Source organism: Pinus tabuliformis, chromosome 5_2 (assembly GCF_031772625.1).
Source record: "Pinus tabuliformis cultivar Carrire ecotype Pingquan chromosome 5_2, CPIR1, whole genome shotgun sequence".
Taxonomy (NCBI): Eukaryota; Viridiplantae; Streptophyta; class Pinopsida; order Pinales; family Pinaceae; genus Pinus; species Pinus tabuliformis.
The window spans coordinates 327,362,943-327,384,409 of NC_142306.1; the positions used below are offsets into that span (position 1 = coordinate 327,362,943).

Below are 21,467 nucleotides of genomic sequence, written 5' to 3' on the forward strand. Positions count from 1 at the left end.
ATGCTTACATTCGATATTGTAGAGTCATGTCATATGGTTGTAGGGAAAATGGATCAATGCTCTATCTTGAGAGCATAATCAAAAGAAAGGATCTCCTCCTTTGAAGGGACGCAGGAATGCATGGGTCACACATTCACTAGATAAAATCAACATAATGCAACAATTGAAGTTATCCTGATTGGAAATTCCTGGGAATGAAATGTGTGAAGAAAGGAAGGAAGAGATCATGGGATATGCAACCATGGAAAAGACAATCAACATCCAAAGACCAACAGATTTGACGTGGATATCCCCAAGAAAGATATGTAGACTCTGATGAAGTGTGAAAAAGAAAGAGATCCTTGATAATACATATCTTTGGGAGATGTGTCGATGTGTATGCAAGGTGCAGATGCAAACTAGAAGATGTCATGATGAAAGACCATCACAAAGGTAATTTTGATTTAAGTGCTCATTTCTTATTTTTGAACAAATATCTAGATGGGCTTATGTAGGGCTGATGAGGGAAGATCTATGGATATCTTCCACCACCAATGCCCATGTAGTAAGATGAAAGATCCTTAAGGAAACATGGCATGAAGGAAGGCCATATATGAACTGATGGATCACTTTCCGATGATGAGATGAGTGACTCATGGATGAAAGTGATGGATGGTCTGTGCCCTATGAAGAAGTCCCAAACATGAAGATTCTTGAATAACGAAAAGAATTTCATGATATTGTAAGGAGGAGTTCTTCAAGTAGCTGGTTGTCCCATCATCACCCCCTGAGGAGCTGCTGTAGGTTCTTAATTAAGAGGGAGCCTGGAAACAAGTTTATTACTTGAAAGAAGCTTGGAAGCAAAATTCCTAAGCCAAGAAGGAGCTTAGGTACATTCCTTCTGTAGGAATGAGTACATTTCTTTATTAGAATAGATATGTCCTCCCTAATGAAGAGGGAGAGATAGACACATCATTCTTGTATTCACTTGGGAAGACAAAATGGAGGATTAGGTAAACATCTAGCATCTGGTACTCTTTGGGAATGAATTAGGGCATCCAAGATAAGAGTAGTCATAGAGGACCAATATTCTTTGAGGACTGGGAATCCAAGATAAGAATAGTCCTGGTGGAACACACCTTGAGAACCCGGGTGGGGTATGTTCCGAGAGAGACAATGATGAGGGTGTCTATACATCATTGGTCTCACCAACATTGAGCTCAGATCTTATGGAGAGATAGAGCTATTAGTCAAGACCTTGCTATGTGATAATGCTGGTTGATATGATGCTAAACAAATGGGTTACCAATCCGACTATTCTTATGAGAATTCTTCAGATTGAGAATGACCAACTACCATTATGAATACCTCCCTAGTTAAGAGGGAGTGTTGAAAAGTGCAACTAGGTTCAGTCTTCATAATGACATGTGTAATAGTGATTTTATGTAATTGATGTAAAGAAGAAAATTAAATTATTTTTGTAGTACTTGAATCATGGGTTTCATGATCAAGGAATTTTATTTTAGTTAAAGTTCCCATTGTGAACCTTTAGGTTTTGTCATCTAGTCATAAGAGTTATATTGAGTCAATGTCATATAAGAAGGCCCCCCAAGACCAAGCAAAGGCACCTCCTACAAGTCAACTACAAGATGGAATAAAAGATATTCACCAAAAGACATGTCGACTCACACTCAACTCATGTCGGCTTATATACATGGGCAAACAACTATAAATAGGCAACTCGACCTCATTTCAGAAGGCATAATTTCGGTGAAGCAAGTTCGATCTGGAATTAAGAAGTGCAAAGATCACTTAGGAAGGAGCCTTATCATCAACAAAGTCTTTAGGAGTGTTTGCGACTATTTTAGGGTTGAACTCCACTCTCATGTGTGAAAGAAATTATTGTTATTGCTATAGAAAAGGCCGAAGTTTGTCTTGTTGTGCTAGAAGCCAGGTCTAGCAGTATATAAGGTCATACATCAAGCCGAGTTGAAGAAGAAATCCTTTCTACCCAAGCAAAGGAGATTAAGGGGTTAGATCATCACATGTGCTGCAACTAGGGTTTGCAAGGAGGACAAAATAGGTGCAGGTATGAAGCAGAAGGAAGATGAAGTTGAAGAATAACCGAGAAGGAGGAAGGAGTGGAAGGTTGACAATCGTTGGCTAAGGATCTCATCAAGGAAGCTTTGTGTCTTGGTCTTGGAGTGGCAAATAAGTCAAGGGTCTTGGTCTTGGTATTCGTTAATTGAGGTCTCTATAAGAAGAAGAATTTGTTCAGGTTTTCCTCTCAAGTGGGAGAGGTTTTGGCCCTCGCTGATAGCCTATATTATGTGTCTCTTGTCTCTTTCTGGTTTATGCATTGATAGCTGTTTGATGAAGAATAAGACTATAATAACATAAGTAAAAGAATATCCTAATCTAAGAAGTAAAAAAACATTCACAAGCAGTGGTCAATAGAAGAGATATCACTTAATCTCGATGCCCTAGATTTCTCAACAAGTTGCATGCTAGGGGTGGTGCTGTTCACTTAGGGGTTATAGTGGTAGTTATTGGAATCGACCTTGTGTCACGTGAGTATGAGATCGACCTAATTGTTGATTCCTCTAGTTAAAAAAAATAAATAAAAAAATAAAAAAATGACAACAACAACATTTTTTTTAGCTAATCCGTGTTTTACAATGAAGGAGAAAATATGAAAAAAGATATATAAATTTTTGAGATAAAGTGTAAATGATTTGTTGCAAGCCTTTGTCTAAGGTATTCTAAGGATACTATATGAGATAATATATACATTAGTAAAAGGCAAGGCTTGATATCACAACCTTATACTCAAATTGTAGTGTAACCTTGATATAAGTCTCGATCTCCAATCCTGGTCTATAGACTTAGTTGGAGAATCTCATAGAACTCCGTTTCCATTTGAGACGAGGCTTGTCTAAGGAGAAGGGTTTATACATGAAACAAAAACTAATTCACAAATTGCATGTGATCTCCCTTTGATGTCCTTGATAGAGGAATTGGGGTCCATTTCAAACACTCATAAGCGATTATCTTGTTCATCTTGCTTCCAAAGGTTGAGATGTGGGAAAGAGTCACATTGAAATTATTATAACAAGTGTATCATATATGACTAGCATCGAAACATCTTGAAATCATGATATGTGCATAGTTGTTAGTGAATAACTATGGCTAAGAATTTTGCAAAATTAAATATTCAATTAGATGAGAACTAGATGAGGGTAAAATATTATTCGTAATACTTAACATAACTTCATCTACATTGGAATATTCATCATATATGAATATAAGAGAAGTCATAAAGACTATTTGCTGAGGAATTGGGTAAAATGAAGAAGATAACATGGGGAAAAATTTGATATTGAGCTTTCCTCTAGCCATAATCGACAAATAATTTCTTGATTCAAGGACCAATTATTCACTTTGGTTGCTAATTCCTCCTTGTGAATGAAATTATTAGAAGAGGGCAGAAGAAGCATGAAAGGATTGGGTTTAGGAGTGACGGTTAAAATTTTATTTGTGCCCTATGCAAAGAATATATTGTAATTAAACGGGCCATATGATTTCCAAAAAGTATCAACTAAGTCCAGTTCATAAAAAGTAGGTATCATAGCTTGTGTTAAACCCCTTGACTGGATGGATGAAGAATAAGCTCCATTCAAGGTTCAATTTTTCATTGATTCTTGCGCTTTCCATAGGTTACCCCCAATTATTTGCATCACAAAAATATCCCAAAATAAATCAATTAGGATCTTTGAATCTTTAGAACCATATTCTATCTTACAAGAAAAACCTTTTGTTGGGGACCCATTCGCTTAAAAATCAATATCAATTATCCTTATCAAAACAATCAATGAATAGTTTGGTGTAATTACCCATTTTAAAGGAAAGCCCACTTGAATCACTCCTTTACTTGACAGTGAAAATAATCTAACGTTCTTGGTAGGCGAGCTTGAATGACAAAGATTTCCTTCCTAATGCCCAAATATAAGAAAAATCCATAAATGTTGCATACTTGTGATAATTAACAAGGTCAAGGTAGTTTTATGAAAGCAATTTCCTATTGTTCCAAAATAGTTGCTCTAACTTTGTAGTTATAAATAACCCATCATGTGATTTTAGATGAGGTTGTAATGTTAAAACTCAGGTTCCTTTTGTCTCGAACTGAACCCTCTGTCATCAGATTAATTGAAGGCGTACAAGTAGATTTTTTGGGTCACACAAAAAATGTTAACAATTTAGAATCTACGAGCTAGAAACAATATTCAATTGTTAGATACTTTTATTACTTGTTAGATTTTTCTTATGTTCTAAACACCATTACTTTCTTGGTAAAACCTGAAAGAAAGATGAACCATCAAATTTGGTTATTCTTAACCATTTGATTTTTCGAGCACATAAATAACATTAAAATTCACACAACTTATTTCATGAATAGTGATAATGAGATAAGTGATTCCATATCATTTGGTCTCTCAAAAAAATAAAACCTCAACAATCAAACAACTTTTATCATGAAATAAATATTAGCCATCAATACTTCAAAATATATGTTATCTAATCCTTTTGGACAAGATTTTTCTCACCAAATCCTAATAAACTTCACACCTGTAATAAAACGTGCACCCTTGAATCTATCTACAAAAGATTCAACATAAATATTATGAAAGGTATTTAACCATTGATTCAATTTCAAGCAAAATAAAACCTAATGTTTCATTTGAATATAAAATTTATTTACAAATTTCACTAAATTTTCCCATTAATACCAAAAACAAAAGAAAGAAAATTTAGAGAAGGGATAAATTGATTTAGCCAAATATGAACTATAACAATGTAATTAGAAAAAAGTGAAGTGAACAAAGGGCATCCTTGCATCAATCCTTTAATGGATATGAAGAACCTCGATGTCAATCTATTGATCAAAATTGTGAAAAAAGAATAGTAAAGACAAGTGGCCCATAATCCATCTCATGATTTGAATAAAGAAATAAATATGATATAGCAAGCCTTAGACATATCTAACTTCTTAACAATGGCATTCAACCTTTGAGTTTTGACAAAAAGTAGACCTTCTCATGCCACTCTTACGACATCATGGATTCATCTCCCATGCAAAAACCCAAACTATTCTTTAAAATTGCTCTGGAAAGACCTTCTTCACCCTAACAACAATTTTTTTTGCCTTTATCTTGTATATGCAATTTCAAAGTGAGAGAGGTCTAGAGTCATCAAATGATGCCATATTATTCCTTTTTAAACCGAATTTAGAAAAGTGAAATTAAAATCTCCCATTTTGGTTCTACTTGAATGATCTTCAATAGTTCTTTTATCATGTCATAGAAACATATAAAAGACTCCACAGTCCAACCAATCCACCTTGGACTCTTATCGCTCTAGAAAGAAGCCCAAATTGATTGAACTCTTTCTTTGACAATTCCTCCACCAATATTTCATTTGTCTCATCTCCTACAATGATTGGGAAAAAAAGTGATCTTTATTATTTATGAAATACTTTCTCCATCTAATTCTTTATAGAGCTCCTCAAAACGAGAAACCCAAATATTTGCAATTTCCTTGAAAGAATTAGCTTTATCATAGTATTTGCTAATGTTTTTCCTATGTTTATCACAATTGTGAAAGTATCTTGTATTTTCTTCTTCATTGGTTAACCACAAGGCCTTGCTCTTTAATCTTTATCAATATTTCTTTCTTCAAAGAGTTTCCTTGTAGAAAGTTCCACCCTTTTTTTAAACTATTCCAAAAAATTTCATCTAAGTTTCCTTCATCATCTTAGGCATATATATTTGTGATTTGTTTTTTCATAAAACTAGATCTTGATCATCTCTCCTCTTGATATGAGCTTAATTTGACACTAGACTCTTGAATTTTTAAAGATTAACAAGAAGTTGAACAATGGACTCCCTTGAAGAGTCACAACCCATTTTGACTTTAGTAGATTTATGATTCCCTGGTCGTCTGGCCACTTTGAATTAAATTTGAATGAACTATAAGGTTTCTTATCTTCCTCCTCTATTTGTAGCAAGATTGGAAGATGCTTTGAATTCCCTTACACCTCTAGCTAACACTCCATCATTTCAAAATTACTAAATATTGATTCAAATACTAGAAATTTATGGAGTCTTTTATAGATCTTCTCTTCCCTTACCCTCAAATTTCCCTAGGATGGGATCAACTTTATTAGCCTCACATCCACTTGCCTTGCTTCTTCATGTGTGATAAAAAATAAGCCAAAGGATCCTCATTTTATGAATTCCCCCATATCTCAACTCTTCTGATGGTAAGATTAAGGTCCCCTCTCGCCAAATGAGTTTAAGAAAATAAAATTCTAGTCCAATAAATCCTCCAAGAAAGGAATTCTTTCCTTATAAGGCCCATATACATTAACTATAGAGAGAGATTTCACAAGCTTGATTTGGCAGAGTTTAGCTCCAATCCTTGATACCAAAGATCACATGATTAATCAATCTCATTGAACTTTTTCTTCACCTAAAGAACAAACCCTCTAAATGCCCAACATTATTCATTGCCAAAATTTTCATTCCTTCAAGGACTTTGAGAGATCTTCAATGATTTTCTTTCCCTCTCCCATAGTCTCTTGAATCAATATGACGTCAAGTTTGTAAAGGTCAACTAAGCTATCCAAGGGATATTATTGGTGGGCTTACCCAAACCCCTTATGTTGAGGGGCATAATTATCAATGGGAAGCTTTCTCTAGGGCATGCCCTACTCTATAGGTCCCTTCTATGGTTTTTTGTTCTCTTCTATAACTTCCCTAAGGGCTTCATTTAAGCCATGGAAATATGGTTTTTCTTCCCCTTATAAGTTGAGATCCTTCCTTCCCTACATTTCTACTTAAGCCCCATACAACACCTCCAACATCCACAAACCTTGTCCCTTTCCTATATTCGTGGTGATATTTTAAAGGGTTGAGGCTAGGAGGTTCCTCTCTTACATCCATAGAGAAACAGTTTCCCAAGTCTCTTTGAGACTCTACCAACTCTAGTTGAGAGGTCACTTCCCCTACTAGAGATGGAAATCCTCACACACCTTGAATATCACTTGAAAACTGACCTTTCATCACCTTATCATTTTCCCCCTTCCTAGTCTTATTAGTAGGAAACACTTGTACACTTAAAGCCCATGCCATGTTTCATGAAACAAATTTACCTTTGTATTCTCTAGATAAAAAAGACAAATGTAAGAACAATTTAACTTACCAGGTTAGATAAAACTTTGTTCTAGTGGGGATTTCAAGCTCTTGGTTTCTTGAGAAGACATCTAGGTCCACCTTTGTCATTTCCAGTAGAGGACTAGTTGCACTCATGGGGTACCCTTCACAACCTAAAGGGATTCATTTCCAATTCTCTTTTTACAATCTATAATGTAGGATCTACATGATTCCGCTCTTTCTTTTCCAATGGATTACTACAACTAATCCTTAGTGCTTTTACATCCAAACCCTTGGTGGAATATGCCTCTTTTTCCATATTCTAACTTGTTGCTTGCATGACTTCTCCATTCTCTTTTATGGAACTCTAGGAGACAATGAGACCAAGTGCTCATATGTATCACATCTTGAACATTAGAATGGGATTCTAAACATACAACATTTGCACATAGTTTTGACTCCCCGCCTCTATTTCAATATCTTTGGCTAGACCATCTTTCAAATCTAGCTCAACCAAGATGAAAGCCACTAAACATGAAGTATCCATTTTAAATCATTCATTTACTTACAAAAAATTCCCAAGACTATCTCCAATAACCTTAAAAACTTCCATTGATTAGAGCTCCAAAGCCAAGTCCAAAAATTTAAGCCAAATAAGATGCATCGTAAGCCTCTATGACCTAGCTTCAAAGCAAGCATACCATTTTGTAGGGCTCTAAAACCATCCCGACTTCAAAATGTTTCTGCATCCTTTTTTGTTCAAAAATGAAATGCCAACCTACCTATCAATAAGAGTGTGGTAACTAGAGAAGTACCCTAGCATTGTCTTCCAAACCCTCTCTATCCAAAGTTTCTTGTTAGAAACATACATTCCATAGAATTGCCTAGTTAGGGTTTTCTTGACATTTTGACTACTTGATCTATAATAATAACTTCACCTAAGATTGGTTTGGTCTTTGATTTTAATGGCTTGAAACATTTTCTACTCTCCTTTAAATTAACCGGAGGAATACCACATTTCTTTCCTTTGTGATTCAAACCCTCACTTCTCATAACTTCTTTCTCTTCCACTTATGGAATACGCACCATTCTCTTTCTCGATACTATGACATCTTTCCTTCTAGTTCCTTGTATCTATGCACAAAAATATCTAAAGGTAAAAGGTTGTGACAAAACAAAGATGGCGTTGTTTCCACCTGACATGGGGTCTTGTAACCAACATAGCTAAAAATAGTTTTGCTTCTAATCTTGTCCTTTTGACAAAACTATCATCCCTTTATGACCTCCATCCTTCCATTGCACTTGAAGGTTTTTGGTATAGGTGATGGAATAGGCAATTTCCTCTATTTCCTTAGAGTGAAAACCATAAAAACAACACTTTGTCCACATGCCAGGTTTCCTCCATTAAGGAAGATAGGGAAACCCTTGATTAGATTTGTAGTGTAATTGAAATCATTCTATTTTGGCCCTAGGTTTTGCAAAACCCTAAATCTTCCAGCACCCTCCTCAACCACCATTGCTCACTACCATGTTATCAATTGTATTTGATTCCAGTGTATTTCTTTCAATATAAATGAATATACATATATTTCTTAGATCAATGACTCCACTTTATATTGAGATGTTTCAAGAACATGGTTAACAAAAAAAGTCTCTTTAATACAAAGGACGGTATAAATGATTCCTAAATTGATGACTTTCCACTTTATATTGAGATGACATTACAATAGGACAGTTAACAAAAAAAATCTACATTTATTGACAATTCAATAAAATTTGATTTTATCACAATTAATAAGTTCCATGTATTTCAAATACTCTCTTAGCAGGCAGAAGAAAATTAATTTTCTATTCAACTACGGTTTTGCATTATCCTCGGGTAAAGTTATCCATACGCATAATCTCAACATTTCTCACAGATCTCCAAAATAAACTAGAATTAAAAGTGTCAATCATAAGTTATTCCTTCTTGCATAACAACAAAATTAATTAGTCTTTAATTTTCTAATATTATCGTTCTTTAATCTTCATTTAATGATAATTCCATTTGCCATCTTCATCAATATAATGTTTCATAATTAAACAACTCAATTTTGAGCTTTGATTGTTCTTGTGGGCCTCTTTTTTATTTAATTTATATAATTAAATGAAAACTTAGCACAATAGAACCAATGCACATTGATTAAATTATTCATCCATTTGAAAAGATAATCTGTACACAAACTTAACATACATTCATTCACAGACTAGTACAAATAATGAAATTATGAGTGAATAAGCACCAAATAAAATATATATCTTTGGATTTGGCGTCTACCAATATTAAGTAGTCAGTTACACTTATACGCTGACTATGGCTCTTTTTTGACATTTAACTATTGACATAACTTGACACCTTGACTCGACCATCAGCCAACATTGAAGATTTGACTCATAAATCACGTACGGCCATTTGAACATGTTAGATATTTTTTTGACAATTTATAAAATTGACAAAATCATAATGCATAATATTAATTGAAAAGCTGACGCCTTTAGTCTTTAAAAATGTTGAATTAAATTAAAGGTTATCTTTAGCCTCGTGGATGTTAAAATAATTTCTTTCTTTCTTATTAAGAAAGAAAATGATCTTAAGATGCTGAAGATAACTTATAAGACAGATTGCTTCTTCATTTGGTTGATGTATTCGGCCCCTTTCCTGTGAAGCTTCACAATAAACGCTCCCAACTTATCGACAAACCCCTGACTAAATAGAATACCCCAAGAACTAGCTGCCAAAATATCTGCATAACTTTTATTTCTCAACTCTACTTGTAAATGATATTATGATAAAATGGCATTATGTAAATAATTTATCTAATTCAATGAGGCTCAACATATGAACATTGATTCAGACATAATAATCCTTCCCAGACAACAGCTCTTTGTGGGCAGACCTTTTCTAGCATAGCCTTGAGATTGCATCGTTCTTTTTCAATCCTTTCCAACAATTCCTTGCTTCCATTACTCCATTGCAATTGCTGGTGCATTGAAGAAAAAAAAGTCTAAGGTGATAATATATTAAATAGACAACCCTTTGCTAGTCACAGCAGACAATGTTTATATGATGTCATATTAAAAAAAGGAGAAGAGGGATATATATATATATATATATATATATATATATATATATATGACACACCAAAGAAACCCAAAGGATGCTTCCTCAAGATGGCACCCTTAGTAAACCTGTTGGCTTGGATTAGGGTGCTTAACCCAGGAGGATTCAAATGGGGCACTTGCTAGCATGGAACTAGCCAAATGCCCAACAACATTGGTGACAACTAGTTGAGTTACTCCTTGCACTACACACATATAGCCCTAAGGGTTAGCCCAATCAGTTGAACCATCTGTCCAAGGCATGTTGCTAATGGGCAGGCCATAGATCACAAGTTCAAATACAATCAAGTGCATCAGGGTTACTAGCCACTATTGTGGCCGATGGTTGAGCTTCCTTCCATCCGGATATTCTGGGGAAGGGGGGAGGGGAATGCCACAAGATTTTCATATATATATATATATATATAAGTGCCATGTAAGCTGTTATATATAATTTTTTTGTATCAAGAATTGAAAGCTTACCATGATCATCCACATCTTGTACATGGTCGCATACTCTTTCTGCTGGGTCGTATCTTCAAAGCCAGTGTCGGGCACATTCAAACACATGTCAATAAGCTCAAACTCTTCATCCAGAAAAGCATGTAATTGTTGGTAACTGTAGCCATCTGTAGGAGCTTTTTTCTTAGGACTGATATCAGAGTCTATTGTAGATGATGTTTCACTGTAGTGAGATCTAGGCTGCTGTATCAATTGATGAAATATGAAACGGCGGTGAATCCAAAGAGCCTACATCACAATAAGGATACAATAAAATAATGAAAATAATGTCAAATAGAAGGCATATGGATGCAGAGTAAGATGAATTATGTAGTTACATGGTTTTATACAGATGAAGTTTTCCTGTGAGACTTTGCCAACAGCACCATATAGGGGTAATAAACACCCTTCAAAACATATGCATTATTACAATCTGGTTCAATTTGTGATCAGTTTACTTTCCAAATTAACAGAGCATTAGAATCACAATCCAACATTTCTTCCAGCTGCTACATTTAAAGAATATCCATCTAATTGCAATTGGAGAAGGAACTTTGCATTCTGACCTTACTACTTTGGATGTACATAGTTGTGGGCCCAAAGTGTAAAATGACAAGGACTGATGATAGGGATATTTAGTGCACGATGAATGGAAATCGGAAGGATCCTTAGCAGAGAATTCATGTGCATGGGTGTAGCAAAACTTATTTTTTATCTAAACTCAAATATCAAGTAATCTCAAAACGGAAAGAAGTTAGCTCAAAAGTAGAAGATTCCCAAAATTAAAAACGTGGCAAAAAGCATAGGGCATACGTTTTATCTAACTTCATAGGATATAGGTACAGGAACATATACAAAAAGAGGCAGGAACATATACCAATATGTAATATTGTGAAAACTTTGGATACAACATAGCTGGACAACATATCTCAAGATAAATATGGATGTATATATGCAAAAAAAAGTTTTAAAGCATTATGTTCTCCAAAGCTAGTTGTCAAGACTCGAGATAATCCTTCATAACCTATAAAGGTGGATTTTCATCTACAATGAGGTATGCAGTTTTACGATGTCTTCAAGTTTGAAATATATTCCTTGGAATTTTGTTAAATTTATGCCAAAACAGTGGTCAAGTAGATAGAAAATATATCTTACCTAACATCTCGTGGTGCCACATTTAATGTCTTTTTGGCCGCAAGAAGCAAATATAATTTGGAATATTTTAGCAAACATCTATTAGCTGACATGAATGTATATAATAAATCTAGCATAAAGGATCTCCAATTGATGAGTAGTTATGTGACATACATCAAGCCTAATTACCATTTCAATACCAGTTCTGCATTTTCAGCTGTGTATTTGTTAAAATTGGCATGAATCTTGATTTATGCAATGTTCCTTCTTTTTCACTACATAATGGGAATTAATCCAGAACACATATGAAACAGATCCTATATGGATCTTATTACCACAAAATCTAGCGGGCCTTGGAGAGCGAAACCCTACAAGACAAAAGCTAAACAAAGTGCTAACAATGGGGTATAGGCCCTGCTGTTGCACAGAATGTCTAGGCACCGCGACAACGGCTTAGATTGGGGGCTGTCACCCTGATCCCCAATCTCTCCGATTAAGCTGTCTCCTACAACTGGCTAAGTGATCTAGGGGGATCCTCAAAGTGCTCAGAATTTTACAGTCTCAAATGCACTCGAAACCAGTGCCAAGTTGAAGAGCTCATCGCGCTAATTCCGACAGTATATTCGGTTTCGAAAATGGCCTCCGTATGAAGGAGAAAACGCACTCTGAAGTTTATGGCAAACATATAAAAAAATGGGCCTTGCAGGCAAGTGTCAGTCTCTCAGTGTGACAGGTGGCAGTCAACACATGTCAAAGTCAATGCATGTGGTCAAAGGTCGGTTGGATGGGTAGGGTCAGGGTCGAACCTGCGACCTTTGCCAACACAATGCAAAACCTTACCAATACACCATGTATTTCATTTATTAAGATATGGGCACAAACATGTATTTCTTGTTTTGTAGTATGGCAAGTGGGGGTAGGGTGGCGGAGCCCGCCACATCCGGCAGCCTCGCCAACCCAAAGACTATGGTTATCAACACTAACATATAACAAAGGTTGCATTAAAAACAATGGCGCAGAGTAAAGGTTATGTTTCAACGAAGTATTGATATATGGTGCAAAGTTATTAAAATCGACATGTCATATGCCACGGGGTGCAGTCTGAGACCATTGCCGTATATGGTTATAATATATGCCATATTTATATAATACGCCACCCATAACATTAATACGATATGCTATGTATTAATTCAAAGCACCAAATTAAAACTTGGTTATAATGTTTTTCAACTATGCCAAAAGAAATGCACCATGTATTAAAACAAATTGCCATATTTGCCATTCAAGTCCAGGGGGTCCGTGGGTTTGACCCCGGGACCTGCCCATGACTCTATAAAATGATATGCCATTTGTTGATTTTTGGTAGCATCGGATGTGCTCTAGCCATGAAAATTGGTGGAGAGGCTAAGGCACATGAGATCTCCAAGACCCAGAAATCGTTTGGAGAAATTCCACTCAGATGAAGAGATATTAAAATAATTAATATTTTTAATGGGTTCCTAAGTCTAAACTTAGGAAAATAAAAATATTAATGTGTATTAATATAAAATGGGTGAGAAAGTTCTAAGTGATGAGGATCAAGCCAGTTCTAATCTTAGCCGTTGATTAGGGACTTAATCTCGACCGTTGAATCGTCAACAGGAAAAGTATAAGAGGAGGCTTGAGGGTCAGTTGGAGACACACCAAGTTGATCAAGAATTCGATTTTCTAGGGCAGGGTTTGCTGAGAAATCAAGTTAGTGATCTGTTGTAGTGAGGGGTAGTTCGACAGAAAGCAGAGAATACATAGCAGAGAGGCACAGATAGTGTCGGAGAGACAATGCAGAGGCAGCCTGGGCTGGCGCAGAGACAGCCAGAGCTGATGCAGGCAAACACAGAGGATAGCAGAGCTGACGTTGGGCAGAAAGAGCTGTGCTGTGGTGTTTTCGTGGGGCAGATTGAGAACTGAGAGGCAAATGCAGAGCCATAGAGGGTGACGCAGTTCCGGAAGGAAGCTTGGAGTAGCTTTCGCTGTCCAGCGAAGGAACATTCGAAGTCACTGTGGGGTTCATCATCCAGTTGTTGATCAACCATAATATTTGTCTCTGGAGCAAGGTACTTCTGCCAAGGAAAATCTCTGAAGGGTGAGCCATTTCTAGCACCCTAGTTGTATTCAGAGAACTGCATAATAATAAAACCATCATATCTGTTGCACCAGTTGTCTCGCATTGTGTTTTTCTAAGGACGATTGTCCAAAAATAACGGTGTCCCTTGTGTTGTCTCAACTATTTCAGTTGTTGATCTATATATGTGTGAAAGTTGCATTTGTGTATATTTCGGTATTTATATTGATAAATAACTTGTTAATTGAAAGAACAAATAGGAGATAATAAACCAGATAATGCAGTAGGGATTTCTGATGTGTCAAACTTAGAAATTTCCACATGGTATCAGAGCGATTGCATATCACAGGAGGACAGAAAGACACCAATAGAAATCTGAAAATTGCAGCAGAAGCAATTGTCTCGAGGGACAACGCTTTTCCAAAGTAGAAGCAACAAGAGAAGAAGTGATGCAGAGCTTGCATCATCATTTCGAGCCAAGGGAAGGGCCAATGCAGAGGCAGAAGAGGCTCACGAAGAGCCACATCATCAAGTTCAGCCACGTAGGATTGACGCAATTGGTCGGAGGAGCAGATTCAGCCTCTGCTGAGATTCCGTAGAGCCTGAAAGGTTCCGTTTCTTCAGTTGCTGGGGCTTAGGGAGCTGGTGGGATGTTGTTTCTGTCAATATAGAACAATGTCTAAGGAGACGGACCCGAGGTAGAGGGAATCACTACCTCGACGGATTTCTAGCCAAGGAATCCAGATCCGAGCTGCAGTTGCAAGGAGAATTGGAGAGGAGCGGTTCGACAGCTGGCCAGAGGATTTCCAGAAGGGAAATCAGGACTTAGAGGGAGATTTCCAGGAGGGGAGTCGAGACTCAAAGGGAGTCCAGAAGAGGAGTTGAAATGGCTGTGAATGGACTGAGGGATTAGGACAGGTTGGACGAGGCTTCCAACTTCATCATTTGGAAGGCCGTAATCCTGGCAGTCCTGGATTGACATCGCATCAAGGACTTTGCCTTGAAAGTAGTGGCTATCCCAGTTGACCTAGCTGAGAATAAGAAGTATGAGGAGGCGATGATGAGGGCAAAGTGCGTGATCCTAGACAGGGTCAAAGATCATGTCATATCACATATTGTTGAGAAGAACACAACAAAAGAGTTGTAGGACACCGTGACCACCTTATACCAGGGCTCTTTCGTGCAATAGAAGATGCTATTGGAGAATCAACTGAGGTCATATCAGATGCATAAGGGAGAGCAGATAGATCCATTCCTTCTCAAGTTGCACGAGATTCGTGACCAGCTTACTTCCGTGGGATCTACACTGGATCCAGAGTTTATGGTCAGGACTGCCCTGAATGTAGTATCTGAGGAGTGGGAGACATTTTTCCAAAGTATTTTGGGCAGGGCTACACTTCCCGGTAGGGAGGAGATGTGGCAAACTCTTCAATAGGAAGAGATCAGGAGGATGACCAAGGTGGGGAGTAGTGGTATGGGAGTTTGAGTCAAGAAAGAGGAGGAGGAGGATGTAGCTCTAGCATTTGCGGGACAACAAGGGAAAAGAAAGAAGAAGGATATCTCCAAGGTCAAGTGCTTCAATTGTGGGGAGCTGGGTCATTATGCATCTCAGTGTCCCAGGAAGAAAGGAAAGGGAGAAGCTTCCAATTCAAAGACAACTCTAGCTAAGGCAGAGAAAGAGGTCGAGACTGATGATGATTGTGCCATGAATGCTTATGCGCCTCTAGAGAAGAGGTGGGGAGAAATCGAATTGTAGTCAAGAGGACTACATACTAAGGGTAGGATCCTTGAGGTGCCCAAGCTCATGGATCACATTCGACTATGGGAGCCCTGAACGAAAATAGCATGATGACAGGTGTCGGGGGGAGCAAAGTGTGGAGGAGCGGCAAGGCAGAGCTAGAGTGCAGAAGTCTGTAGTAGGCACAAAGGTGTTTGCAACAACGCAATGGCAACAGAGGGATCACATGATAACAACTGAGGTAGCTTCAACATCACGAGGCTTCTAGGTTGACTGGATGTTAGTATTTGGGTGAAGTCAGTTACTTACTTCAAGGTAACTGAGTTGCAGTGCAACGGTTAGCAGTGGCAGTGCTAGGGGCAACATGATGCAACATGTCGAGAGGGAGCTGTAGTACAGATGTAGCAATGGCAGTGTCATGGGCAACAGTGTAGAGGATGCGAGTCAGTAGGCCAAATATCAGCACAGGTATCGATGTGGAGGATCAGTGTGATGTTTCTATGGTGAAGCATTATTAGAGCACATTCCTCGCTAAGAGGGAGTGTTGATTTTCGGTAGCATCGGATGTGCTCTAGCCATGAAAATTGGTGGACAGGCTAAGGCACATGAGATCTCCAAGACCCAGAAATCGTTTGGAGAAATTCCACCCGGATGAAGAGATATTAAAATAATTAATATTTTTAATGGGTTCCTAAGTCTAAACTTAGGAAAATAAAAATATTAATGTGTATTAATATAAAGTGGGTGAGAAAGTTCTAAGTGACGAGGATCAAGCCAATTCTAATCTTAACCATTGATTAGGGACTTAATCTCGATTGTTGAATCGTCAATAGGAAAAGTATAAAAGGAGGCTTGAGGGTCAGTTGGAGACACACCAAGTTGATCAAGAATTCGATTTTTTGGGGCAGGGTTTGCTGAGAAATCGAGTTAGTGATCTGTTGCAGCGAGGGGCAGTTTGGCAGAAGGCTGAGAAAACATAGCAGAGAGGCAAAGATAGTGCCAGAGAGACAACGCGGAGGCAGCCTGGGCTGATGCAGAGACAACCAGAGGCAGGCGTAGAGCCGTAGAGGGTGATGCAGTTTCGGAAGGAAGCTTGGAGCAGCTTTCGTTGTCCAGCTAAGGAACAATCAAAGTCACTGTGGGGCTCATCATCTGGTTGCTGATAAACCAGAATATTTGTCTCTGGAGCAAGGTACTTCTGCCAAGGAAAATCTCTGAAGGGTGAGCCATTTCTGGCACCCTAGTTGTATTCAAAAAACTACATAATAATAAAATCCTCATATCTGCTGCATCGGTTTTCCCGCATTGGGTTTTTCCGGTGACGATTGTCCCAAAATAATGGTGTCCCTTGTGTTGTCTCAGTTATTTCAGTTGTTGATCTGTATATGTGTGAAGATTGCATTTGTGTTTACTTCGGTATTTATATTGATAAATAACTTGTTAATTGAATTAAAGAACAAGTAGGAGATAATAAACCAGATAATGCAGTAGGGATTTTTGATGTGTCAGACTTAGAAATTTCCACATGGTATCAGAGCGATTGCAGATCACAGAAGGACTGAAGACACCAACAAAAATTTGTAATTTGCAGCAGAAGCAGTTGTCCTGACAAGCAACGCTATTCTAGAGTAGAAGCAACAAGAGAAGAAGTGACGTAGAGCTTGTGTCATCATTTCGAGCTAAGGGAAGGGCTAGTGCAGAGGCAAAGAGAGGCATAAGAGGCTCACGAAGAGCCACGTCATCTTGTTCATCCAGGTAGGATTGACGCAGTTAGCCAGAGGAGCAGATTCAACGTTTGTCGGGATAGCGCAGGGCCTGAAAGGTTTAGTTTCTTCAGTTGCCGGGGCTTCAGTTGTGGGCAGATTATGATTTGAGGAGCTGGTGAGAGGCTGTTTTTTTCAATACAGAACAATGTCTAAGGAGACGGAACCAAGGTAGAGGGAATCACTACCTTGATGGATTTCTAGCCAAGGAATCTAGAACCGAGCTGCAGTTGCAAGGAGGATTGGAGATGAGCGGTTCGACAGCTGGCCAAAGGATTTCCAGGAGGGAAATCAGGACTCAAAGGGAGATTTCCAGGAGGGGAGTTGAGACTTAGAGGGAGTCCAGAAGAGGAGATGAAATGGTTGTGAACGGACTAAGGGATCAGGACAAGTTGGACGGGGCTTCCAACTTCGTCATCTGGAAGGCTAGGATCTTGGTAACCTTGGATTGACATCGCATCAAGGAATTTGCTTGAAAGTAGTGGCTATCCCAGTTGACCTAGCTGAGAATGAGAAGTATGAGGAGGCGATGGCGAGGGCGAAGTGCATGATCCTAGACGGGGTCAAAGATCATGTCATACCACATATTGCTGAGAAGAACACAACAAAGGAGATGTGGGACACCCTGACCACCTTATACCAGGGCTCTTCCATGCAGCGGAAGATGCTATTGGAGAATCAACTGAGGTCATATCAGATGCATAAGGGAGAGAAGATAGATCCATTCCTTCTTAGGTTGCAGGAGATTCACGACCAGCTTACTTTCGTGGGGTCTACACCGGATCCAGAGTTTATGGTCAGGACTACCCTGAATGCAGTCTCCGAGGAGTGGGAGACATTTGTCCAAAGTATTTTGGGCAGGGCTACTCTTCCTGGTTGGGAGGATATGTGGGTAGCTCTTCGACAAGAAGAGATCAGGAGGATGACCAAGGCGGCGAGTAGTGGTAAGGGAGTTCGAGTCAAGAAAGAGAAAGAGGAGGATGCGGCTCTAGCATCTGCGGGACAACAAGGGAAAAGGAAGAAGAAGGATATCTCCAAGGTCAAGTGCTTCAATTGTGGGGAGCTGGGTCATTATGCATCCCAGTGTCCCAGGAATAAAGGCAAGGGAGAAGCTTCCAATTCAAAGGTAGCTCCAGCTAAGGCGGAGAAAGAGGTCGAGATGGATGACGATTGTGCAATGAGTGCTCATGCGCCTCTAGAGAAGAGGTGGGGAGATATCGAGTTGTAGTTAGGAGGACTACATACTAAGGGCGGGATCCTTGAGGTGCCCAAACTCATGGATCACATCCGGCTACGGGAGCCTTGAGCGACAGTAGCATGATGACAGGTGTCGGGTGGAGCAAAGTGTGGAGGAGCGACAAGGCAGAGCTAGAGTGCAGAAGTCTGTAGCTGCGCAACAGAGGTTGCAGCAGTGCGAGAGGCATATAGGTGTTTGCAGCAGCACAGTGGCAGCAAAGGGAGCACAAGACAACAACTGAGGTAGCTTCAACATCACGAGGCTTCCAAGTTGACTGGATGTCAATATTTGGGTGAAGTCAGTTACTTACTTCAAGGTAACTGAGTTGCAGTGCAACAGTTAGCAGTGGCAGTGCTAGGGGCAACATGATGCAACATGTCGAGAGGGAGCTGTAGTACAGATGTAGCAGTGGTAGTGTCATGGGCAACAGTGCAGAGGATGCGAGACAGTAGGCCAAACATCAACACAGGTATCGATGTGGAGGATCAGTGTGATGTTTCTATGGTGAAGCATTATTAGAGCACATTCCTCGCTAAGAGGGAGTGTTGATTTTCGGTAGCATCGGATGTGATCTAGCCATGAAAATTGGTGGAGAGGCTAAGGCACATGAGATCTCCAAGACCCAGAAATAGTTTGGAGAAATTCCACTCGGATGAATACATATTAAAATAATTAATATTTTTAATGGGTTCCTAAGTCTAAACTTAGGAAAATAAAAATATTAATGTGTATTAATATAAAGTGAGTGAGAAAGTTCTAAGTGACGAGGATCAAGCCAATTCTAATTTTAGCCGCTGATTAGGGACTTAATCTCGGCTGTTGAATCGTCAATAGGAAAAGTATAAGAGGAGGCTTGAGGGTCAGTTGGAGACACACCGAGTTGATCAAAAAATTCAATTTTTTGGGGCAGGGTTTGCTGATAAATCGAGTTAGTGATCTGTTGTAGCGAGGGGCAGTTCGATAGAAGGCTGAGAATACATAGCAGAAAGAGATAGTGTCGGAGAGACAGTGCAGAGGCAGCCTGGGCTGACGCAGAGACAACCAGAGCTGACGCAGGCAGACGTAGAGGCTAGCAGAGCTAACGCTGGGTAGAAAACGCTGCGCTGTGGTGTTTTCGTGGGGCAGACTTTGAACTGAGAGGTAGATGCAGAGCCGTAGAGGGTGACACAGTTCCGGAAGGAAGCTTGGAGCGGCTTTCGCTGTCCAGCTAAGGAACAGTCGAAGTCACTGTGGTGCTCATCATTCGGTTGCTGATCAACTGAAATATTTGTCTCTTGGGCAAGGTACTTTTGCCAAGGAAAATCTCTGAAGGGTGAACGATTTCTGGCACCCTAGTTGTATTCAGAGAACTGCATAATAATAAAACCCTCATATCTGTTGCACCGGTTTTCCTGCATTGGGTTTTTCTAGGGACGATTGTCCAAAAATAGCGGTGTCCCTTGTGTTGTCTCAGTTATTTCAGTTGTTGATTTGTATATGTGTGAAGGCTGCGTTTGTGTTTATTTCGGTATTTATATTGATAAATAACTTGTTAATTGAATTAAAGAACAAGTAGGAGATAATAAACCAAAAATGCAGTAGGGATTTCTGATGTGTCAAACTTAGAAATTTCCTCATGGTATCAGATCAATTGCAGATCATAGGAGGACTGAAGACACCAGCAAAAATCTGAAAATTGTAGCAGAAGCAACTGTCTTGAGGGACAACACTGTTCTAGAGCAGAAACAACAAGAGAAGTGACACAGAGCCTATGTCATCAATTTGAGCCAAGGGAAGGGCCAACATAGAGGCAAAAGAGGCTCACAAAGAGCCACATCATCAAGCTCAGCTAGGTAGGATTGACGCAGTTGGCCGGAGGAGCAGATTTAGCCTTTGCTGGGGATTGCGCAGAGCTTGAAAGGCTCTGTTTCTTCAGTTGTCGGGGCTTGGTGAGCTGTGGGCAGATTGTGATTTGAGGCGTTGGTGGGACGTTGTTTCTGTCAATACAGAATAGTGTCTAAGGAGACAAAACTGAGGTAGAAGGAATCACTAACTCGACGGATTTCTAGCCAAGGAATCCTGAACCGAGCTGCAGTTGCAAGGAGGATTGGAGAGGAGTAGTTCGACAACTGGCCAGAGGATTTCTAGGAGGGAAATCAGGACTTAGAGGGAGATTTCCAAGAGGGGAGTCGAGACTCAAAGGGAGTCCAGAAGAGGAGATGAAATGGCTGTGAAAGGACTGAGGGATCAGGACAGGTTGGACGGGGCTTCCAACTTCGTCATTTGGAAGGCCAGGATCTTGGCAGTCCTGGATCGACATCGCATCAAGGACTTTGCCTTGAGAGTAGTGGCTATCCCAGTTGACCCAACTAAGAATGAGAAGTATGAGGAGGTGATGGCGAGGACAAAGTACATGATCCTAGACGAGGTCAAAGATCATGTCATACCACATATTACTGAGAAGAACACAACAAAAGAGATGTGGGACACATTGACCACCTTATACCAGGGCTCTTTCGTGCAACGGAAGATGCTATTGGAGAATCAGTTGAGGTCATATCAGATGCATAAGGGAGAGCAGATAGATCCATTCCTTCTCAGGTTGCAGGAGATTCACGACTAGCTTACTTCCGTGGGGTCTACACCGAATCCATAGTTTATGGTCAGGACTGCACTGAATGCAGTC

The 21,467-nt window shown here is 39.2% G+C and overlaps 1 protein-coding gene across 6 annotated transcripts in view; it reads right to left on the reverse strand.

Moving 5' to 3' along the window:
• Positions 1-9,454: 9,454 nt before the first annotated feature.
• LOC149158830 (uncharacterized) overlaps positions 9,455-21,467 on the reverse strand; it is a 523,084-nt gene continuing 511,071 nt past the window's right edge. For all 6 annotated transcript variants that reach the window (XM_089436325.1, XM_089436329.1, XM_089436328.1 and 3 more), the window contains 2 exons: positions 10,812-11,078; positions 9,455-10,210 (listed from right to left, as the gene is read on the reverse strand). In XM_089436325.1, coding sequence (XP_089292451.1) covers positions 10,052-10,210; positions 10,812-11,078 — 426 coding nt within the window. In that variant the 3' untranslated portion in view covers positions 9,455-10,051. The remainder of the gene's footprint in view (positions 10,211-10,811; positions 11,079-21,467) is intronic.